General features: G+C 38.1%; 2 protein-coding genes across 2 annotated transcripts in view; both read right to left on the minus strand.

The window, feature by feature from the left end:
• Window positions 1-613: 613 nt before the first annotated feature.
• LOC140143916 (uncharacterized) lies at window positions 614-7,862 on the minus strand. Its single transcript, XM_072165744.1, has 3 exons — window positions 7,765-7,862; window positions 6,742-6,935; window positions 614-6,078 (listed from the first exon to the last, which is right to left on the minus strand). The coding sequence occupies exons 1-3, from the start codon at window positions 7,840-7,842 to the stop codon at window positions 5,796-5,798; spliced, it is 555 nt and encodes a 184-aa protein (XP_072021845.1). The 5' UTR covers window positions 7,843-7,862; the 3' UTR covers window positions 614-5,795.
• Window positions 7,863-8,268: 406 nt separating this feature from the next.
• Window positions 8,269-25,218, minus strand: part of LOC140143925 (signal transducing adapter molecule 1-like) — a 34,046-nt gene continuing 17,096 nt past the window's right edge. Inside the window, exons 7-9 of the mRNA XM_072165767.1 lie at window positions 20,312-20,406; window positions 12,148-12,327; window positions 8,269-8,555 (exon numbers count right to left, since the gene is read on the minus strand). Of these exons, the coding sequence (XP_072021868.1) occupies window positions 8,269-8,555; window positions 12,148-12,327; window positions 20,312-20,406 (562 nt within the window). The remainder of the gene's footprint in view (window positions 8,556-12,147; window positions 12,328-20,311; window positions 20,407-25,218) is intronic.

Consider the following 25,218-nt stretch of genomic DNA (forward strand, 5'->3'; position numbering starts at 1 on the left):
CTCCATTTGGGGAATTACGCAAAAAGAAAACCCTAGTGAAAATTACCACTTATGCAGTTCATTCTGAGATAAGTAAAGCATACAAAACATTTGTAATGTGTACAAAGAACCTTACAGTACAATGTATCATGGGATTGATTATAAAAACACATGCAGGATATAATTAGTAACATACACAAAATGAAGATTCAATGTCAACTTCCCACAATGCTTTGCAAATTGTGAACTCAGCCTTGCTCACTAATTAGACAAGAAACACTTCCCAGAGCGCTGAGCCAGGTTGCATGTATATCAGTAATTCTTAAATACTTGAGAACGTTCTTACCCAGCTTTACCCGTGTGATATGACACGATATCACATGGGTCAGCGCGTGTGCGTCAACGCGATACGCATACTCGCTATTTGGACAAATCGGAGGCGCACAGCAACGGGACTGATCGATTTTAAGCCCTAGGTAATTCCTTGCAAATGTAGATTTAATTTGATTAAAATTTGTGTAATATTTTTATTTGAATTGAAGTGTTAAGAATGAGAATAAAGGTATTGTTTTTTTTTCTTTTGTGTATCTATTGTCTCATATAACACGGGCGACATCATTATTTTTGGCGTAAAACTTAAAATAATGATGTCGCCCGTGTTATATGATACGATAGATGCACTTCAGCGGCTAAAAACAATACCTTTATTGTCTAAATCAAATTAGCCTATTCTTTTATACAGGGGGTGTATGGATTTCAACTGGAATACCCCAAAATGGGATCTGTTACTATAATACTAATGCACTGCTTGATATAATAAACAACTTGCATAAAATAAATAAATAAAAATTTAAGTTCCAATAAGGCGACAAAATAAACCCCGTTTTACGGGCGGATGGACTTTTCAGGTAGGGTCGGTCAATCTGGATTTTTTTTTTTTTGGAAGCTAAAGTTACCTTAAAATATCACCAAAAGCTTGAAAATTTTACAAAAATTTGATTATTTTTAGCAAACATATTTTGAAAATTTTCAGTCAAAATTAATCAATTTTGGCCCCAAAATGGCTGATTTTAAATGATTTTAGCATCAAGTATTTAATATAAAAAAATCCCAAAATGCAAAATCGGTGTTAGTCTGGCCCGTAATACAGGTTGTTTTTTTTGTCGTCTAATCCCTTTCAACTTTTATACTAGGTATGTATAAAACAAAGAGCAGGAAAGAAATTAACACATTTACAACAGAAGCTCATAATGAATATAATTTGCAACATATCACAGATGTAGAATTCCTTGAAATTATTTGCACAAACTGTAAAACAACTTAATTTTGCTAGCAATTAAATCGCTAAATTAAATTGCCGCTAAACATTTATGATTTAACATAGCAAGAGGATGCAAATTTGTGAAATTAAATAGCCACAAAAAGATGACTTCTTGCCAATTCGCCAAATCAAGTTGCCGTGAAATTTAAGTGTTTTACAGTATTGAAATGTCTAAATTCCACATAACAGGATCAATAACAACATGGAACCATGATATAAAACAACATGCACTGCATTTAATTATAACTTTTCCTTCCTACATACATTTACAAACATAATTCACACCCTCTAAATTGAAATGCTCACAGTGCAGTGACCCAGGGTCTTAGCTAGCCACCCGTCTGGCCGTCATTTTAGACGGCCAGTTTGCTCCTGGGACGGGCAAATTAAAGTTAATGCCTTTGACAGATGCTATATTATAAATTGTATGTTTTGAGAAGCTAATTGACCTTTTTAGCAGACCCAATTGGTAGAACAAGGCCATATCAGCACATATTTGAACTCTTTGAACCCCCAATGGGCTATAGATGTCTGGTAAATGTTTTAAAGATCAAATTAGGACAGGCAATTTTATTCAAATGACGGACAACAATCAATTTCTAGCTAAGACCCTGCAGTGACCCATTTCAAAAGAGAGTGCACATGCATGCATTTCAAAGAAGCAAAAAGCTATATTTGATATTTTTTAAATATTACCTTCATTTTATATTGTATTTCAAATCAAGTCGTATAAAAATGTTGTACGGGATGTGCCACTCAACCCATTAGGCAAAAAAAAAAAAAATTGTTGTGTTGCCCTCAACCGCCCGACCCTAAATCCTGAAAAATCAGGGTCGGCATTTTTTTTTTTTTTTGAATGATGATTTTTACAGATTTGTTCAACAAATCAATGTTTTTCACTAAAAATTAATATTTTATTGAAAGACTAGTCTTTAATTGATGTATAACAGGTATCCAGAAGTCAAAATTGACAAATGTTTCCTAATTGAAGAAGCATTATTTAATATTTGAGGGGATTTTTAAAAAAAACTGAAGGTTTGAAAAAAAGAAAAGAAAAAAAAAAGAAATCCAACCGTCAACTTTCCCATTTTCCCACTTGAGGGCAACACAACAATATTTTTTTTGGCCTTATTAGGCCCTTGAAACTCGATTTCCTGTTTCCTGTCACCCGCGCATGTTATGTAATTTTGCCAGCATTTGTGAACAAAGAATCCCAATATAAAATTGTACTTTGGAATATTTTCTGTAAATATTTAAGTGTTCTTCAAAATGAAAACGGGTAGCAATACGTTTCGGAAGCAGGGAATAAACAATTCAGCATTCGATTATCCCCTATTTATTTCACTTGCTTCAAGTGTCTTGTTTCTGTACAAGCCCTTGCAACTTTTTGTGAGAAATGGAAATTGACAAAATAATGAATAATGAAAAAGTTGCCTCATTATGAGCTGAAAAAAGTGATGGGAAACTGGAAATCAAGTTTCAATGGCCATATACCTTTTATTTTGTGCATAATGTCCTCACACTTCAGTGCTTTTGAAGGAAAAATGCAAAAATGCCCCTAATTTGTCTCTAAAACCACAGACAAGAAAATACACACTTTACAGACCATCCACTAACAGACCAAGTCCCTGTGCTTTGTACGCTTAGAATTATTGCATATTTATGAGGGAAGATCATTAGATCGTGTATGTCTAACAAATCACACACACGGCATTTGTGGCTATCGTGGAGATGTATTATGGTTTATTATCAGCTCTATAGTGCCTGTACATTAACACGAAAGATGTCAAAACTTTTGAAAAAATATGCGGCAAAAGGAACAGAATGTGTATGTGCATTTTCGTACACTGCTTTATGGAACAGTTGGCCCTCATTACAGATGATGATGGACATTGCCTGTTTGTGGATGGTCTGCATATTTTCTTGTCTGTGGCTGAAAACCACAAATATAAACATGTGATGGGCATCACTATACCCAATAAATAAAATCCTTGAAAGTGCACCCAAAACTGTGGCACATACCCGTATAATCATCAAACAAGGATACACCCTCCCCCCCTCATCAAACAAGGATACACCTACGGATACACCTCCCCTCCCCCCCCCCCCTGATATCAACATGTACAGAACAAGTTTATCTCTTATTGAGTTTTATGTCATTGACAGTGTTTTAATTAAAAATGTAAGGTTTACGTCATCTTTTGAATAAAATTGGCTATTCATGTTGTAACCATACCATGGGAGACATGACCTTAATCTCTTCCCACACAGGGGGTGTAGATTTTCAATGGAACCACCCACTCAGGTAACCCCATTTGAAATTCACACTCCCTGTGTGAAAGATTACAGCTATGTCTTCCACAGGGGGTATGGATTCAAAATGTAATAGCCCAATTGACCATCTCATTTTGAGATGACCGCGTAAATAAAGGTCAACTTTTTTGTGTGCAGTGTATTTGTTCTGCCTATCAGGCAACAGCAATAACATAGATCTCGTCCTGTAGTACCCAAAAATGTGTGATTATTCCTTATGCGGTCACATGATCAAGATTTAGGGCATTAGGACAAGATCCTGCTTACTGTCAGGTAACAAACAATCATCTTGTCATTATTACATAATATTTATATATATTTATCACTTTATGTACATTTTGCAATGGCGAGAAAAATTGTTATGTTGTCACAGTTGGTCTCTTACAAAGCAGTCAGTGGCCCAAGACGCCAGCCCTCGAATTAACCCACGGCACCCATGGCATTTTGCCGTGGGTGCCAATCACCACTGCCATAATGCCCTCAAAATATGTCCTTTACCCAAGGCAGTCACTTGCCCCTAATGAAGTTGCCGTCGGTGCCCCAGCCCTGCCCCTTCATTATAAAATTCTTTTATTCACTTTTGAGAAATTGCCTTGGTGCCCCTCTCATATTTTCAACAGTTGCCATGATGCCCTTTTGAAATATTACAAACTGCCGTGCTGCCTTGCCTTTTCAGTGGAAATCCAAGGTAATTATCAACTTGCCCTAAAAAAGTTGCTGTGCCCCTTCAGATCCTTAAATCGAGGGCTGCAAGACACATGATACAAACTACTTTCAAACATTCAGCTCTATACAGATCAACGGTATGTTCCTTGTGCAAGGGAATTTGGAGTAGGACTGTTTTAATGCTCTGTGTGCTGGTCATAGGCGTCAACATAAAAAGTCCCAAGTTATATTTGTTGCCAAAATTTAGGGAATAATATTAGTAACGACTACCAGGGAGGTTTTCCGGTCATTTAAAGCAGAAATAATACGGTAAAATAAAGAAAGCTCACTTAATATCTTGGCCTCTTAAAGAGGAAGCCCCACCAGAGCAGTTCTGGGGCGAACCAAATCTGCCATGTTATCAAATTAATCAGTGACAAGGTTATCTCTGAATTTGACAGGTGCTAATTGATGTTTTAATGTTATTGCATCAATTAGCACCTGTCAAATTCAGAGATGACCTTGTCACTGATTAATTTGATAACCAGGCAGGTTTGGTTCACCCCAGAAGAACTGCTCTGGCAGGGGGTTCCTCTGTAACTGTGGAGCTCTATGGGGGATTTAAATTTAATGTCTTAATAAGGCATTAATTCAAAATTGTTCTGTTGTCTTACAATCACAATTTGGGTAATTCCAATTAGTTGTAAAACTTGGACACGTTACAAATATGTCCAAAAATGAGGTTTAAAACTAATTTACAAAATTCATTTTAAAAGATCATACATTATGGCTTTATGATACAACAGAGGATATTATTACGAGAATTCATATGGAATATAATACATCCTAAAAGTCATTGAAAATACTAAAACAACTAGTGACTCATAATCTTGTGTTCCATGGCTACAGTGTGAAATTGATATGATTGAAAGCAAAATAAACAGTTTGTCAAACTCTGTCCCAGCCAAAGATGTTTTACTTTAGTAAAACTACATAGATCCGGTTATGCGTATACCGATGCATGGCCGACTGTCCCGGCTGAAATCCAGAAATGACATCATTTGTTCTGGTGCTGTCACTTCCGGGTTTCCAGGAGGAAGAACATGCCTTTTGCGAAAAAAATGGCGGACATGACTCTGCCCCCTTTCCAGCAAAATTACAGCTTATTTAGCCAATGTGAACATGGGGTCATCGCATACTCTAAAGCAAACAATAGCTGATTAACCCCATGGGCATCATCCTCTAAGAACTATTTTCATTGGTTACAAAGAGGGAATATATCATGTATTGAACCAATCAGAGATGTGGTAAGAAATATGACAAGCTTAAAATTGCCAAGATATCTAAAAGCTCTATCTTGATTGGTTAATCAGATGATTATATCATGACATTAACCAATCAGGAGCTCTGTAAGAAAGATGGTAGGTCTTTTGGGATTAAATCATCAATGAATCAAGAGGCAGAAAATAGAAACACCTTGAAGACAACATAACAATTTTTCTGCCCACTTCTTTAAATTTTGAATAAAAGTTGTTGGCTACATGAGCAGTTGTTGCTGATTATGTGGGGGCGGAGGTTGCCCCTGGGCCCCCTGCATGGGCATGCCCCCTGTCGTTCCTGGGTACGACGTTGTGGGCGGTGGTCCTTGTATGCTAGTAGGTAAACTGCCTTGGTTGGTGTACGCTGTGGTGGTCATGGCCACGCCCATGGGCGGGGCATGTTGTTGTGGCATTGAGCTGTATTGGGGTGGTTGGCCAATACCCTGTGTCATGTGACTTGGTTGTGTCATGTGACTTGGTTGAGTGGAATATACACCAGGCCTGCAAACAAACAAACATACAAACAAAGAGTGTGTTTAAATAAGTAGCTACATCAAATTTGCTTATCTTCCATTCACAACAATTCGCTGGCGAAGTCACATTAGAATATGACTGTTGCTAGGTCATTTGGCTTACGCTTTCTTTGATACAAACCACTGATCAAAATGATCACAACACAAAGCCTATAGCATGTATTAATTCGGAACAGGTGTATGACCTATGCTTGAACCGGTAACCAATGGTTGTTAATTATGTGCACTATGGTAGCGAATTAGCTTAATTCAGAGGTTCTCACTTACTGTGCACAAGTTATGAAACTTGCAATTCAACCCAAAAGGGACAACAACACAAGCACAAGTCGTTTTTTGACCATTTTCCAATGGGATTTTCTAAATTTTGCAATCATGTGCCCCCATGCCCCCCCCCCCTGCCCCTATGACGCTACTCCACTGGATTTATTTTACTCCCCATTCCAGAAAAATACACACAATTAAGACACCCTATATGGAAGACAAGACTTTAATCTTCCATACAGGAATTTTAAATGGGGTTACCTGAATGAGGGACTCCAATTGAAATCTACTCCCCCTGTGTGAAATCTTTAAGATCATGTTTTCCATAGGAGGGTATGTATTTCAACTGGACCAACCCAATAAAACTTACCCAGATGAATACTGCACTTGTCCCCCCGGCTGTGTCATAGGAGCCCCTCCAACAGCACCTGCTTGTGCCCCCGGATGTTGCTGTTGCATGACCATCTGACCATCCGGTCCCGGCATCTGACCGCCCTGTGCCATCATAGGTTGACCGGCTGAGCCCGGTGGCATGTACGGTTGACCACTTGGAATGGAGTTATACTGAAAATGATGTAAATCAATAATTCAATTAAACACTTTTGATAATTTAAGTATCATTTGTTTATAACATAATTGTTACTTAGAGCAATTGGGATATTCTATTTGCAGACCTGAAACTGACCATTTGTGAAAACAGAGGAAAATGCTTTAAAAAAGAAGAAAATAGCACAAAATCATGCTAAAAAACTCAAATTCAGGGACTGCCTTTTCAGGAGAGCGAGAGCAATCACTCTCTACTGCTCTCCTTAAATCTGATATAGGAGAGTGACTTTTAGCTCTCCTTAGTTGACAATTTTCTCCTTACACTCTATTGTAAATGCTCTAAACAGTTCTCCTTGAAGGCTCCAGAAGAGCTATTTAATGCTCTCATGCAAGTTCCAAAATACAGTCCCTGAAATTGGGCTGAAAATAAATAATGCGTAAAATTTAGGAATAAAAAAAAGAGTATGCTAATTAGAAGATCAACGAGTCAGAATCATGTAAAAAGAGGAAAAGTTTCAGGTCTGCATTTGTAATCCACCTCCCCCCCCACCTTAATCGTCCTTGACCAATCTTTCCAGGAGATTAAGGTCATATCTTTCATAGGGGGTCTATGGATTTCAATTGGAATAGCCTATAAAGCCATCAGGGTCATTCCGCTTTGCGCTTTTGTCTTTCAAAAGCAACACGTTGTGAAGACAATGAATAGTAATGGAGGTTGCGACACTGCATTATTGCTTCCAATTGCGTTGTAAAACAACCAATAGAAATGGAGGTTTTGGCAACTAGTTGCTTTCAGAATTTAAAGCACCACCCAGGTGGCCCCTTCTCTCCACACAATATATCTTACTTGTGTAGGCATGCTTGCATACTGTCCTGGTGCTCCACCAACAGCCATCATTCCCGGCTGAGGCCCGCCCTTCAACATATAGCCATACACAGGGGCTGCTTTCACTCCCCCCACCACACACACAATGCTTGCATGATACTGGCGGTTTACTAACAGCCATCATTCCTGGTTGAGGCCCAGTCTTCACAAATATAGCCATACACAGGGGCTGCTTTCACCCCCTCAATACACATCCCCACCCCATGCCCCCTCCTCTCCACAAACCCCCACACAATATCTTACTTGTGTAGGCATGCTTGCATACTGTCCTGGAGCTCCACCAACAGCCATCATTCCTGGTTGAGGCCCGCCCTTCAATGTATAGCCATACACAGGGGCTGCTTTCACTCCCCCCACCACACACACAATGCTTGCATGATACTGGCGGTTTACTAACAGCCATCATTCCTGGTTGAGGCCCAGTCTTCACAAATATAGCCATACACAGGGGCTGCTTTCACCCCCTCAATACACATCCCCACCCCATGCCCCCTCCTCTCCACAAACCCCCACACAATATCTTACTTGTGTAGGCATGCTTGCATACTGTCCTGGAGCTCCACCAACAGCCATCATTCCTGGTTGAGGCCCGCCCTTCAACGTATAGCCATACACAGGGGCTGCTTTCATTAATTTATGGTACATTGAGAATGCTTCTACTAGTCTGTAGTTCAGCCCTGTAAGATCGGCATGTTCACGGTCTACTTTCTCTAGTTCTTGATCAATGAGGGGTCCCATTCTATTACATGTGTCTGAAATAATAAGAAGTAGATTAGTCAATTACATGATACGTATTTTTTGTATGTATTTCAAAAAGTGTTAGGGGGAACTTATAAATTGTGAATCCTATTATTACGACATACATTGAGTTTGTAAATTATGGGATGGGGAGCATCTGTGATTCATTCAGAATTAACGAATGACTGAAACTTTATTTCCATAATTTATTTTGTGTTTACTTTTATATATGATTTATGTTATTGTTATGTACGGGAAAAAAACACGGTCTTTCCTGAATTGCCCTTAACATTATTTTGGTAATTAAAATAAATATTATTATTTTAAAGCAAAATACATTGAAATCCTACATCGAAACATAAAATAATACAAAGACAATTATGGAGGAGTTGGTCGAAAGGCCAATAAGGTCAGCCTTGACCATCCCCTTACAGAATTAATTTAAAACAACAACAAAAAAGTATATGTGCATGACCAAGGGGAATGAGTCACATGTCGGCCCTGGTTGAAAATGAGTTTTACATGTTTCTAAAGAGGACATTTAGAGCTTTTAGAAACTGAAAACCCGATACTGATACAACTTTTCTTTGCAAAGTTACGTCAAATTATCAATCAGTGAAAACAATAAAACAAAAGAATTTCAACACTTTCTTTGCCAATATATCAAAATCAATATTAGCGACATCCGACTCATTTCCTTTGATCGTGTCACAAATAAAGATTAGCAGACAAGAACAAAAAAACGGGGCGCAAAGAATTAGTTACAAACAAATTACTTATGGTGGGGTCAATTTTGGGGAAAGGAAACCACTGCAGAAAAAAAGAAATAAACCCTAAACCAAATCCCCCCCAAAAAACCCACAAAAACAAACTATTCCATTTTCATCAAAAGTCAATTTTGAATTAGGCCAAAAAAAAAATATTGTTGTGTTGCCCTCAACCGTCCTACCCTAAATCCTGAAAAATCAGGGTCGCAATTTTTTTTTTTTTGAATGATGATTTTTACAGATTTGTTCAAAAACTCAATGTTTTTCACTTAAAATTAATATTTTATTGTAAGACTAGTCTTTAATTGTTGTCTAACAGGTATCCAGAAGTCAAAATTTACAAATGTCCCCTAATTGAACAAGCATTATTTAATATTTCAGGGGACTTAAGATTTGACAGGATTTAAAAACTGAAGGTTTAAAAAAAATAATAATAATCCGACCGTCCTACCCAAATTTCCCATTTTTCCACTTGAGGGCAACACAACAATATTTTTTTTTGGCCTTAATGCTCTGCATGCTTGTCATAGCTTTCAACATAAAAAGTCCCAAGTTTTCAGATATTTTCTCAAGGTATCTTAAGGGCTGGGGTATGAACGTTTGGACAGTATTTATTTTGGGACATCAGAGCACATCAGACATATCGAATTGTATTCTGAATACGAAGAATGTCATTCTGATATCAAATAATTTTGATTTTTTGAAATTCGCAATTTAATACACATTTTATGGCAAATCATTAAAAATTGATATTTTTGATATTTAACAGTATTTGAAGCAAACTTTATAAATCTGATGATTTATACTTAAAGTGTATGTAGGTGGGATGAAAAGCTGACGATCAATTGAAAATTTTGACCTTTTCGTATTGAAGATATGGATTTTTTTTCCCAAAACACCAAAAAAATTAGGTCTTTTGGGAAAAAATCCATATCTTCAATATGAAAGGTCAAAATTTTCAATTGACCGTCGGCTTTTCCTCCCTGCTACATACACTTTAAGAATATATCATTAGATTTATATAATTTACTTCGAGGACTGTTATATGTGATGCGATCAAGCCAAATCAGTCGGAACTCGGAAATATTGATTTTGAGATATAGCCAAACAAAGAAAGTTTTTCCTTTTGTTTCCTCTTGTTTTGGAAACTCTTAAATTGCTCATATCTTTGAAACTGGTTGTTCAATTTTAATGGGGTTTTCTGCAAAATCCAGCTGTGTAAATGCGTTTTACTATTCTATAGGAAACTGAAAATTTATTATGGCCGAGTTCCGACTGATTTTGCTTGATCGCATCACATATATCAAAAATTTGAAAAATATCAAATGTTTATAATTTGTCATAAAATTGGTATTATATTGTGATTTTCAAAAATGAAAATTATTTGATATCAGAAAGACATGCTTCAGATTCAGAATGCAATTCGATAGGTCCGAGGTGCTCTCATGTCCCACAAAAATACTGTCGAAAAACGCAATAAACGCCATTTTAGATCCCTTAAAGAACCAATCAATACAATGCTTGTTTGCACTCATTTTAATCCATTTTTCATTATGATTCCAAATATGGTCATGAAAATTTACAATTCTGAAATATTTGAATTTTCAAAAAAAAATTGAAATTGTCGTCTGCAGTCGACACTCACGAGTAGAGAGTTTATGTAATGTAAAATGATCCAACCAGACCAGTCCAAACAAAAGTAAAAGATATAAATATTGAATTACTAACATCAATTTGCACAGTAACAAAGCGAGCTACTGGTGAAAGCCATCCATCATTTAAAATAGCACTTTAAAGGAAGTCTCCGGCAATCATAACATCATAACACAATCATAAAAGCATAGTATATGCGCTCTTGCATTTTTCTAACATTTGCTCTGATTGGTTCTCACTATCTATGAATGTGTGAATTGTTTTTAAATTATTGCTATGTTCCCTATTTTTGTCTGCATCTCTGTCTTACCTAAATACCAGCATTTTTTGACCAGCTAATACCAGCATTAAGTAACATCTCAGGACAACTTTCCAATATATTCAGGTTTTATTGGGGCAGTTCTATTGTCCTTATTTCAAATGATACCAGCATTTCACCCCGGTCATCCTTGACAACCCACTCCCAGTCTTACCTTCTAATACCAGCATTTCTTGACTATCCTGCCTCTCCTCTGTGGGGTCAGCATTCTGTAACATCTCCAGACAACTTTCAGGATTTATTGTGACCTCCTGCGGTGCAACTTCTATAGTCCTTACTGATACTAGCAGTTCACCCCCCCCTGTCACCCTTGACAACCCCCTCTCAGCCTTACCTACTAATACCAGTATTTCTTGACTATCCTGCCTCTCCTCTGTGGGGTCAGCATTCTGTAACATCTCCAGACAACTTTCAGGATTTATTGTGACCTCCTGCGGTGCAACTTCTATAGTCCTTACTGATACTAGCAGTTCACCCCCCCCCTGTCACCCTTGACAACCCCTCTCAGCCTTACCTACTAATACCAGTATTTCTTGACTATCCTGCCTCTCCTCTGTGGGGTCAGCATTCTGTAACATCTCCAGACAACTTTCAGGATTTATTGTGACCTCCTGCTGTGCAGCTTCTATCGTTCTTACTGATACCAGCATTTCACCCATCACCCTTAGCAACCCCCTCCCAGTCTTACCTTCTAATACCAGCATTTCTTGACTATCCTGCCTCTCCTCTGTGGGGTCAGCATTCTGTAACATCTCCAGACAACTTTCAGGATTTATTGTGACCTCCTGCTGTGCAGCTTCTATCGTTCTTACTGATACCAGCATTTCACCCCCCCCAATCACCCTTAGCAACCCCTCTCAGCCTTACCTTCTAATACCAGCATTTCCTGACTATCCTGCCTCTCCTCTGTAGGGTCAGCATTCTGTAACATCTCCAGGCAACTTTCCATCTGTTCAGGATTTATTGTGACCTCTTGTGGGGCTGCTTCTATCGTTCTTACTTCAACTGACTCATCAAATGATACTTTCTTCTCTCTCGCTTTGATATCTGTAAACAAATAAATATATTTTTACATTTTCAATGATTGAAATTACTTGAAAGTTATAAAAGAGTGGGCCTATAAGGTGACCCCCCCCCCCCCCAAAAAAAAACTCTGTTCTACGGACGGGTAGACTTACCAATTAGGGTGGGTCAGTTCAGGTGTGTTTTTTCTAGAAGAGACTATAAATAACCCTAAATATCACTTACACTAAAAGCTTAAAATTTGTTTTAAAAAAGGGTTATTTTTAATTTTATATACTAGGGCTAATCTCCAAAACAGCTAATCTCGGTCAGGAATTGTTGTATATTTAAATCCTAGTAATCAGGCCTACGTTCGTTTCTCTTAAATTTCAATTAAATTTCTGCTATATTATAACAAAAACTGTCTAATGTGACATTTAGAAATTGAGCTCTTCCATTAAAAAACACTACCCCTGTGGAAGATTTAGCTAAAATCTTCCACAGAGGGAGTATGAGTTTTGAATACAATAGACAATTGGGTAGCTTCCATACTCACTCCAGTTGTGGAAGATAAAGGTAAAGCCATAATACAGGGGGAGTATGAGTGTCAAAATGATTAACTCTGACCAATTACATTTGAAAAACATACTCCCCCCGTGAAAGATATTTCCAAAATCTTCCACGGGGTAGTGTGGATTTTAAATGGAATAGCCCAATCTAAAGTCTGCACAAAAAGTAACTCAGCTGTTATAAATACGCCTATAGCTTCAGAACTAATAATTGTTTTCACAATATTTCAACATAGAAAGAAGGGTAATTTATTTACGCGTATTGTGATACCTCATTTGTCAAATGTTGTTCAATATTAACAACACAGTAGTGCTTTTAAAGAAAAATACCCGAATTTAAAAGTTGCAGTTTATACCGATCAATGGTTATTACGAAGCATTGTGGCACATAAAATCCGCCATTATCTTCGCGCTGACTTCAAATCAATACAAATAGCTGCAACTTTTAGATTCGGGCATATTTCTTTCAAAACACTGCTGTGTTGTTAATATTGAACAAAATTGACGAATGAGCTATCAAAATCATAAATAAATTATCCTTCATTCTATGTTGCAATATTGTGAAAACAATGATTAGTTCTGAAGCTATATGCGTATTTATAACAGCTGAGTTACTTTTTGTGCAGACTTTAGTTCAAACTGTTATATTATCACCCATATCAGATGTTTTACCATAAAATTCAATCCACACCTACATGTAATTAGCAAATTGAAAATATATTATATTTTGTAAGTGATATTTTCCTTTCAAAGTGAATCAACAAGCCCATGGATCAATTTCTAAAATGTCCAATAAATCACTATCTCTGTAATTTGACCCCACGTCTATGCAAATTGGAGGTTTGATATCTATTAAAGCCATAATGTACAATCTTATATAAAAAGCACCTAAATGGTATCAGCCAAATTTGTTGTCTTTGCAGGTCAACAGAGCAAAGTCAACATAATGTCATAAGAATTATGACATTATGTCCTCCAAACTGGCGCTTTGGCAGTATATTGTGGCATACCACTGTCACAGTTGCGGACTTTTTCTCTTTCATGTGAAGGGGTCACACTTTATCTATGCCCGTGCAACGGGGCATAGATATTGTATTTGTTGTGTTTAGTCTTCGGCTTCTCCTTCTCCGTCTTCTCCTTCTTCTTCTCACGCTTCCTTTGCACTCCTCTAGCTCAAGAACTAAAGTATCCTCGGGGTCCATACTTGGTATAATGATGGCCCATGACCCCAAGAAATTTCCTAGCGTAGCCCCGACCCCAGAGGTCAAAGGTCATGGGCTGTAGGGGGCAATATGTGTAAAATTTGAAGCATCTCTGGTCCAAGAACTATAGCGCCCTCAGGGTTCATAATTGGTATAATGATGGCCCATGACCCCTAGAAGTAACTTATGGTAGCCACGACCCCAGAGGTCAAAGGTCACAGGCTACAGGGGGCAATATGTGTAAATTTTTAAAACCAATTTAGCTCAAGAACTATAGCGCCCTCAGGGTTCTTGTTTGGTACAATGATGACCCATGATCCTTAGATATTTGCTGCAGTAACATCGACCCTAGAGGTCAAAGGTCATGGGCTACAGTGAGCAATATGTGTAAAATTTCAAACAGCTCTAGCTCAAGAACTACAGCGCCCTCAGGGTTCATACTTGGTACAATGATGACCCATGACCCTTGATGTATTCTATATCAGCCGCATCCCCAGAGGTCAAAGTCTAAAGGCTTTAAAAGCAAAATAGGTACGACCTATTAACACAGTGTAGCGCAATAGGTAGTATTTTGTTAGCTCCTTGTGTTTGCAATGATAAAGGTCTGAATCGTACGTCAAGGAAACTGATCACTTGACAAAAACTCCCTTAAAAGGGAATGTGTGGGCATTTTGACCACCTCAAAAGGTTGTCATTATGGGACAAGGGGTGTGTGGTTGGTTAAGGGGTGGGGTATTAGAGAGAGTATGGTCCAGTCTGGTGGCGTTTTAGAGAGAGTGAGGGTCTGATGGTATCATGGGGTATAAGAGAGAGTGAAGGCTTGGTACTTAGAGAGAGTGTGGGCCAGTCCAGTGCTATGAGCATTACATGTATACCAAATGAAAGCTTAAAATAAGCGCTTTCACATGGTGCTCACCAAGTTATCTATGCCCGTGCAACGGGGCATAGATATTGTATTTGTTGTGTTTAGTCTTCTCCTTCTCCTTCGCCTTCTCCTTCTCCTTCTTCTCACGCTTCCTTTGCACTCCTCTAACTCAAGAACCGAAGTAGCCTTGGGGTCCATACTTGGTATACTGATGGCCCATGACCCCTAAAAATTTCCTGGGGTAGCCTCGACCCCAGAGGGCAAAGGTCATGGGCTACAGGGGGCAATATGTGTAAAATTTCAAACAGCTCTAGCTCAAGAACTATAGTGCCCTTAGGGTTCATACTTGGTATAATGATGACCCATGACCCCTAAATGTAACCTATGGTAGCCACGACCCCAGAGGTCAAAGGTCATAGGCTACAGGGAGCAATATGTGTAAACTTTAAAACAGCTTTAGCTCAAGAACTATAGCGCCCTCAGGGTTCATACTTAGTACAACGATGGCCCATGACCCTTAGATATTTTCTGCAGTAACATCGACCCCAGAGTTCAAAGGTCATGGGCTACAGGGGGCTATATATGTGTAAAATTTCAAACACCTCTAGCTCAGGAACTACAGCGCCCTCAGGGTTCATACTTGGTACAATGATGACCCATGACCCTAGCTGTATTCTATGTTAGCCGCATCCCCAGAGGTGTAGCGCAATAGGTAGTATTTTGTTAGCTACCTGTGTTTTCAATGATAAAAGTCTGAATCGTACGTCAAGGAAACTCATCACTTGACAAAAACTCCCTGAAAAGTGAATGTGTAGGCATTTTGATTTTGGTTCCTTGGACCACCTCAAAAGGTTGTCATGATGGGACAAGGGGTGTGGTTGGTTAATGGGTGGGGTATTAGAGAGAGTGTGGTCCAGGCTGGTGGTATTTTAGAGAGAGCGAGGGTCTGATGGGGTATAAGAGAGAGTGAAGGCTTGGTAGGGTATTAGAGAGAGTGTGTGCTAGTCTGGTGGTGTTTTAGAGAGATTGATGGTCTGATGGGGTATAAGAGAGAGTGAAGGCTTGGTAGGGTATTAGAGAGTGTGTGGGCCAGTCTGGTGGTGTTCTAGAGAGTGAGTGTATAGTGAGTATAAGAGAGAGTGAAGGCTTGGTGGGGTATTAGAGAGAGTATGGGTCAGTCTGGTGATATTTTAGAGCGAGTGAGTGTCTGATGGAGTATAGAGGAAGGGGGTTAGGTGTGGTCACGGGCATAGATATTCGTGTTTGGTAAAACACATTACTGTGGCATCTAGTTATCTATGCCCGTGGAACGGTGGCATAGATATTGTATTTGTTCTGTTTAGTCTTCTCCTTCTCCTTCTTCTTCTTCTTCTCAAGATCACTTTTTGCACTCCTCTAGCTCAAGAACCAAAGTAGCCTCGGGGCCCAAACTTGGTATAGTGATGGCCCGTGACCCCTAGCATCATCCTAGGGTACCCCCGACCCCAGAGGTCAAAGGTCGTGGGCTACAGGGGCAATATGTGTAAAATTTCAAACGGCTCTAGCTCAAGAACTATAGCGCCTCTGGGTTCATACTTAGTATATAGATGGCCCATGACCCCTAGATGTAACTTAATGTAGCCTCGACCCCAGAGGTCAAAGGTCACAGGCTACAGGGGCCAATATGTGTAAAAAATAAAAACTGCTCTTGCTCAAGAACTATAAGCGCCTCAGGGTTCATGCTTGGTACAATGATGACCCATGACCCTTAGATATTTCCTGCAGTAACATCGACCCCAGAGGTCAAAGGTCATGGGCTACAGTGAGCAATATGTGTAAAATTTCAAACAGCTGTAGCTCAAGAACTACAGCGCCCTCAGGGTTCATATTTGGTACAATGATGACCCATGACCCTTGATGTATTCTATATTAGCCGCATCCCCAGAGGTCAAAGTCTAAAGACTTTAAAATGCAAAATTGCTAAAACATATTAACACAGTGTAGCGCAATAGGTAGTATTTTGTTAGCTACCTGTGTTTGCAATGATAACGGTCTGAATCGTACGTCAAGAAAACTGATCACTTGACAAAAACTCCTTAAAAGGGAATGTGTAGGCATTTTGATTTTGGTTCCTTGGACCACTTCAAAAGGTTTTCATGATGGGACAAGGAGGGTGCTTGGTTAAGGGGTGGGATCACGGGCATAGATATTCGTGTTTGGTCAAACACAAGTGGTTTCTAGTTTATGTTTGTGAATAGGGGAAGGGGGTTAGGTGTGGTCACGGGCATAGATATTCGTGTTTGGTAAAACACATTACTGTGGCATCTAGTTTGTTTTGTTTTCGATATATTTAATGTAAAAAAGACACAAAATATGAATTATATGATATGGGATTTTAAAGGAACATTGACTCAGGTCTGATGAGTCCTGTTGGGGAAAATATGTTTATCATATTCTTGACTCTTTTTTTCTCTCTTTCATTTGACACCAGTGTTGTAGGTCTCGAGACCAGGTCTCGGTCTCGAGACCATCTCGAGACCTGGTTTTGCAGGTCTCGGGTCTCGGATGTCAAGGTCTCGGTCTCGGACCTCAAAAGTCTCGGTCTCGGACCTCAAAAGTCTCCGTCTCGGACGTTTTTTAGTTCGAGACCTGTCGAGACCTGAAGAAAAAGATTTGACTTTCTGTTGTTGATCATTACTTTTTCCTTACCCTAAATTTCAATGAATGTTGAAGAAATTGTTAAGAATAAAGATACAGAAATCATTTTTATGATACTGACATGTATGAGGTTAGGGATTTAACAATATGTGGAATTATAAATGACTCAAAAGTGAGCTAATGCTTCCGCCGCCACTCTGATTAAGCTGGGGTGGGGTACTCAGTACAGTACAAATGGCCATATGGGGGACGTGCTGCAAACATGGGTAGCAATTTCAGCCTTTCGGTATATCAATGACCTCCTTTTTTCTAGACCAAAAATGGATCTTAGGATGGGTCCTTTTTTTCTCAATTTTGCCTCCACTATAGCCAACATTTTTGAAAATTTCACAAAATTTGGAGGAAAAGTTGCAAAAATTAAGACACATTTTGTTAAATTCGGGTCCATTTTGGTACATTGATGGGTCTCCTTTCAAATTCCCAGCTGCACACCCCTACCCAAACCAAACTTGAGTATCCCCCGGGATTAAACCAAGGTCTCGGTCTCGGTCTTGGTCTCGGAACTTAGAGGTCTCGGTCTCGGAAGGGGTGGTCTTGGTCTCGGAAGGGTTGGTCTTGGTCTCGGTCTCGATCTCGGACGGGCAGGTCTTGGTCTCGGTCTCGGACATAGAGGTCTTGACTACAACACTGTTTGACACCACTCTGTGGTCTTATTTACCTTCTGCACATTTCAAGATTATGAAATTATGTTTATTATATACTGCAGGGGTCATACCTTCTTGGCATTTTGAGATATGAAATATACAGGTCTTATGATGAGTGTCACCCCCGGGTGGGAAAATATTTTTGCAATATTCTCTTTTTTTCCTTTCATTGACACCACTGCGGGGGTCATGCCTACTTGGCATTTCGAGATATGAAAAGGACCCATATGAATATTGACCCGGGTCTTATGATGTCACCCCTGGGTGAGAAAATATTTTTGTTATATCCTTTACTTTTTTCTTTCTTTCAAAAGCACCCGGGTGGTCATACCGTCTTGGCATTTGGTCCATTTAAGATCAAAACGCGAGTAGGTAAGTAAGTTATTTTGACTAATATAATAGGCTGATACCATTGAATGGTTCAGTAAAAAAGTTTAGAAGTTGCTACCAGACTTGGAATTTTTGCATGTGAAGTCAATGATTTTTTTCCCGATTTTTTTAAACAAAAAATATCTTACTCTCGTATGGTATACCGTTCATAATATTTTACCTCTGCAAAATTATTGCTATAAAAAATTATCAAGGGAATGCAGCCATTAAATGCACTGGCATTACCAGTATGTAAGCATGCATGGTGTTCAGAGATCAAGTGACTATTTAGTGGCTGTTCCATGTACTGCTGTGACCCAATTGAAGCAATTTCTATTTTATAAAATGCCCTCTCTCTGGAATTTGATACGGTTTAATGGTTTAAGGTAGTACTATAATTAAAGACAGAGATAAATGCAATTTATCGCGTCTGATGTCACTGTCAATTACGATCCTTGATTGGTTTACACAGGTTAATCAGCGCAGTAAAGGAAGACCGATCTATCTGGTGCTGATCGGAGAAAAGGAATAGCAGCAAATGGCGAAAAAGTTCGTACTTTTACAAGGCAAAAACAGCTTTTCTAGGGATTGTGGACATGGTGCTTTCACCAAAGAAAGTTTCTTACTATAAAGCCCTAACTTTTGAGATGGTTTGCATGTCGAAAGGTGCAAAATCAACAATAAGGCGCCCGGTTATAAATCCGCGTTCAGCAAGTCATCATCACGACACTTGTAAACAAACCGTGCTCGAGTTTGATTGACAGGTGACGTCCAGACGCGATAAATTGTCTTTATCTTTGTCTTTCATTATACACCCCCTGATAAATTTTGTGACTAATTTTGCATTTTTCTCAAAAAATAACTACACACTGGTTGTCTCATATCCCTGATACCGTACACACAATTCTTTTATAAAGCGCTGTTACATCTAGACCACAGCGCATAAACAAATTCAAAACAAAAACACAATATAGCAAAACAAAGTGAGCGATAAAAACAGTCAACTTTTTGGGAAGAGATATGACTTCAGTAATTTCTTGAAGACTGGTAATGAGTTTGCAGTACGAATGGTGATGGGTAAATTGTTCCACAGTCCAGGAGCAGCCAGAGAAAAAGCTTTATTTGCGACAGAGTGGAGAGATTTGGCATTTAATTTATGTACAGTAAGCCGTGTTGTATCTGAAGCAGAACAAAGTCCGGTACGTGATTGATGGTAAGGTGTGAAACAAGAAGCTAAATAACCTGGAGCATGTCCATTTAAGCATTTAAACACATATAGAAGTACTTTGAAATTAATGCGTTCTTTCACAGGGAGCCAGTGGAGTTGGTTTAAAAACAGAGTCGCATGATTTATGTATATTATAGGGGCAAGGAATCCAATTACTTCATTGAAATTTCAGTGATTCTAAAAAAGTGGTTCATTATATATGTTAAGAAATGAGGTACATTAACTTGTAACCGCTTGTTTTGAGTCAATGAAATTCCAGTTCAAAATTGGTCACAATAATTATTCATTTTGGCCAATCGGCAGGTAGTTCTCATGGGGTTAACTGGGTCATTTACAGGTATTCTTATTAACACCATCCTTGATTGGTTCAAAATTGGACACAATATTCATTTTGGTCAATCGGCAGGTAGTTCTCATGGGGTTAACTGGGTCAGTATTGCATTTGTTTATCTCACCTGCTTCTGTTTCTGCAGTTAAATCAGCCGTCACAAAGTTAGACGGAAATAATCCTACACCGCGGAAATTTTCTCCTTTCCACCAATTTTGATCACTGTAAGGAAATGATAATTAATTTATTAATAAAGAATTAATTATAGAATAAAGGTTTTGTTTTTGGATGCTGTTGTACGCATCTATCTTCTCATATAACATGGGCAACATCATTATTTTAAGTAAATAGACAACAAGGCGAAGTCCAGTTGCCATATAGTCATTTTCACGGTAAAGGGTGTAACTTTTGATTTTTAGGGTCAAAATTTCAAACCACTTAAATATGTTTCTGTTTACTGAAATCATGCATAGAAGCAACTTAAATTCAAGTAAAATAATGTTTCAAGGCTTAAACCTTTTGATTTCTAATAAAAAATTTGACATTTGCATAACATTTTGGTTAAAATCTAAGAAAAAATGTATTTTACATAACCTCAGAAAATTTTGACATGAAAGCTGGAATACATGTGAAATTCCATTCCAAAGTAAGGCAACACATGTAAATTAAATTGTATACTATGTTTTGGTATGTTTGTAATTGTAGTTTTGAAAATTTTTAACGTCAATTGTCATTTACAATGGAAATTTCCAAACCGTAAACATATTTTTTAAGTTTTAATTGGGTTCCTAAAATAATTTGAATGTCTAACTTCATGTACAAATACTACTTGATGAAAGGAACCTCCCAGCCAAGTTTCACAGAAATTGGAGTTATTTTTTAGAATTGGCAATTCAAGCGATTTGTGTTTCGGAGGCTTCAGTTAACAACACAGGTGATCATAAAAGTAAAATATTTAGCTAACTACTACAAGTTGACATAAAAAATAGGTAAAAAATATCACAATTACCAATTTCATGCTTTGCTTCTAAGTATTGAATTTCAGTTGTGACAAAAATTAAATTATCACAGCAAGTCATTTTTTTTGTTTCGAGGCTTCATGTTAACAATTGTTAAACATTGCAGAAGTAGTTTTTTGAAAACAACAGTGTTGGGATCATCTAAGCTGTTATTTTCTTGTGTGTATTGAATCAATAATTCTATGCGGCAGATATTGTAGATTTATCACACATTAATTTTTTCACCCATTTGTTAAGTATGGTGTTTTTTGCATGTGAAGCCTCCGAAACAGGCTTTTTAAGGTATCAGTATATTTTTCAAACATTAACCATAATGTCAATTTTTTTAAATTTATGACATTCTGCACATATCAAGTAATAATTACAATGCAGATATCATTATGAAACACACCAATTTAGATATGCATAGATGATAATTAAGTTTACTGTTGTTTCGGAGGCTTCATTTGTTTCGGAGGCTTCAATTGTTAACGGAAAGTTTGTATTGGGTCCCATTTTCAAACGGTGATATATATCTCCACGATTTAAAAACATGTGACTTGAGGATCTACTTTGCTACATTTTGATAAATAGATTGGATGAGCTCTTTTATTTATATTTGCACAAGCTTGCTGAACAGTTTGTTTCGGAGGCTTCAAAAAGTTAACGGAAAAACGGCTATTTGAAGTCAAGATTTTATAAAAATTTTAAAAGCTTGCAAATCGGCTAATTTTTGTTACCCATTTCAAGTTAAGATAACAACTGTTATAAATCAAGAAGAAGTGAAGAAATAACCAAGAATTATGAACCAAAGCTACACCCACAAAGTTTGTTAACAATTGTTAACGGAAAATGAAGCCTCGAAACGACAAATATCGAAGTCCGGTTCTCAAAAATACAGGGCCGTTCACAATTAAATCTAATGTGGCAGTGTTTACTGAACATATGACTGTACTTTCAGGATAAGAAAAATTATCCATGAACTAACTGAAGAAAACACAGGGTTTTACAAAAATGTTACTGTTTTTTATAGTTTTTCAAAATGGCAATATTAAGTACATTTAAGCCTGCTAAAACTGAACGCAGTAACTCCCAAAGCTGATTATGCTACCCAAGGTAGCTGCTAACTAGATGACTTATGTGGCCAAAAATTATGGAATTCTGTGGCTTTATTAGAACACTACGGATTAAAATGTTAAAAATCCAAAGTTACACCCTTTACCGTGAAAATGACCATATATGAATTTTTTCCTTCATTTTTAAAATATACCTTAAAATATCAACTTTCTAGATTTGTGTCTTTAGAGCACAAATATGCAATTTTTGTCAATTTTGACACTTAGGGTAAGTTGTTATGGTGGACCGAAAAAAAAATTGGCATGGAAAATAAAATTTGGCACTTTTCTCAAAAACTGTTCATTTTTGCAGAAATCTGCCATGCTAGTTGGATTCCTTGTATCATTTCCTTTCTGAAAATGTATACTTTTATGTACGTATCATCGTTACTTTTAAAGACACAATACAAAACAATGTCTAATATTTCCCACTTCTAGTGATCCTGCCTGCCCTCTTAAGGGTTGTGCAACATCCCATACACCCAAGTGTGTTTGAGTAAAAATGTAAATAAATGGGCGAGGTGCAGTGGGGCCCATTATTTCAATGCTTTTACTGCCAAGCCCATTATGCATAATAAAAGGAAGTCGCTAAATCTTGTCCAGAAGCAGGCTCCGAGATGCTTTCACTTTCAGCTCTGATTTTTTCGTACATTGATCGGGTACATATTGCCATTAAACCATCTGACGTTCATTTTTGCAAAACTATTCAATCACTATGGAAATAACAAAAAAAGTGGTAGGTTGCTAGGCCGTTGAGGTCAATAACCTTACGGCTCAGGTCATGACCAAAAACGCGTCAAATGCACGCGCGTGATTAGTGGCGTGTCACACACCCTGACACGTACTGCGTCTAGGTGTATAGGTCGCTCGCCGTAGATAGGTCGCTCGCTGCAGATGGTTGTCCGAGGGGGGGGGGTGTGTCCACTCAGAATTGGACACTTGATCAAAATAAAGGCCTAGGCCTAATTGAAGCCATTTCGGGGCCGTTTTGTTGTTATCATTGCTTTAAAGTGTACAGGTGTCCAAAACAGAAGCCAAAACGGACACCTCTTTATCCATACGCAGTGGTTGTCTTGGGGGGGCTGAGTATTTGAAAAGAAAATCAAAATAAAGGCTCAATTGAAGTACCATTTTGACACTAATGTTGTTATCATCGTTTAAAACGTAAGTGTATCTGAGGGGGGAGGGGGATGTGGCCCCCTTAGTAGGCACTCTAAAGAATTCAAAATAAAGACCCAATTGAAGCCATTTCGCGACTTTGATTATTGTTATCGGATGTCCCAAAGTGGCACTTCTTATCTATACGCGGAGGGAGGGTGTCTGATGGAGGGTGCACCCGGGGGGAGGGCACTAGAATATGAAAGTATCGTAGGCCTACCTGTAACTACCGGAGTATGACACTAGGGTCCGTATGCACAAAAGAGCGAGACAGGGTCTAAAGTTAGACCAGGTCTAACCGGAATTAAGTTCCACCAGGAATGGTCCTTTACTCTTATTCCTTCCTAGAGTAGCTAGCACATTCTAAAGATTTTAATGCAACGTTCAAAAATAATACAAAATAACTTAAGCAAATGTAAAGGAAAATGTCTTTTCTCATGGTACTAAATTCCACTTAGACCAGGTCAACCTTTAAACCCGGTCTAACTCTTTTGTGCATACGGACCTAGGGGTCTATCGAAGGCGATTATGGTCAAAAATGGGGTCATTCAGTGGGGCTCCAAGAAAATGTGTGAGAACGCTAAAAGTGTCATTAACCGTAAAATATAACTTTCTGAGCAACGTTTTGTGAAAATTTGCCTTTTTGCAGATTTGGTGTAAATTTCTATTAAAAAAGGGGGTAATTAGGTGTAAGCTGGTGAAAAAAGGGGATATTGGGTGACAGAATTTGCAAAATAAATGTGACGGGGATTGAGTGAGTAACAACATTATCATGCACAGATCTGGATATTCATTTAAATAAACGTTTAGCTTCTATAGGCTACATGACAGGAGCTAACATGTGGGCTAACATGATTATCAACATCTGATTATTACTGGATGAATAATCTACACCAATATAGCATAATTATCATCACCGTTTACCATGTTTACTAACCAGTCCCGTTTACCAACCAATCCCGTTTACTAACCGCTCCCGTTTACTCAACTAGCGGGGACCCGCGCGAAGCGCGGGTCTCCCGCTAGTTATGCATAATTACAAGAAATTGTAACCCTTTCTATTCTAAAATACCCAAAAGTAATGTGATTTTGTGCAAAAAATACTAAATATGGTGCAAGTAAAGCAAAGTAATAGCGCTTATCGCCAGAAAATTGATGGGGTAACCACTCGTTATATAATATGGAAACTTTAAGCCACTACTTAAAATAACAGGAGAAAAGTGTGGTCTATTAATCTGTTAATCATGTTCAGAACATATCCAGAATATACCTCACAACCCACATTAAGGCCACAAGGTATGATCTTTTAAAATGAGTTTGGTCAATTTTTTTCAAATATGATTGATTTTTTTTGACATACATGTCCCAACTTACACCTAATTGAATCAGCCAAATGTACTGTGTTTCTAGGACAACGGAGCAGGTTTGAATTAAAGTCATAAATCTAAGTAAGAGAGTTTTCTATTTTCATTTTTCATGCTCTCCTACAAATTCTTTCAAGGAGTTTTAGAGCATTTACAATGGAATGAATGAGAATAGAATAGAGAATGGGAAACTAAGGAGAGATAAAATTCACTCTCCTATATCAGATTTAAGGAGAGCAGTTGACAGCGATTGCTCTCGCTCTCCTCAAAAGGCAGTACCTGTTAGATTGACTTAAAATGACCAGAAAACTTTCCTGACAGTTGTTACTAATAATATTTGGTAAAGAATAACCAAATTAGAATTTGACCGAAACCATATCTGAAGGCTATCAGGTTGGC

This window comes from Amphiura filiformis, unplaced genomic scaffold (genome assembly GCF_039555335.1).
Source record: "Amphiura filiformis unplaced genomic scaffold, Afil_fr2py scaffold_32, whole genome shotgun sequence".
NCBI lineage: Eukaryota > Metazoa > Echinodermata > Ophiuroidea > Amphilepidida > Amphiuridae > Amphiura > Amphiura filiformis.

Coding starts and splice junctions, on each gene's coding strand:
- LOC140143916 (XM_072165744.1), bottom strand. CDS start 7,842: ATGTTGAAGGGCGGGCCTCAGCCGGGAATGATGGCTGTTGGTGGAGCA. Junction 6,936..7,764: donor ATGCAAGCATGCCTACACAA/GTAAGATATATT, acceptor CATCATTTTCAG/TATAACTCCATTCCAAGTGG. Junction 6,079..6,741: donor CAAGTGCAGTATTCATCTGG/GTAAGTTTTATT, acceptor GTTTGTTTGCAG/GCCTGGTGTATATTCCACTC.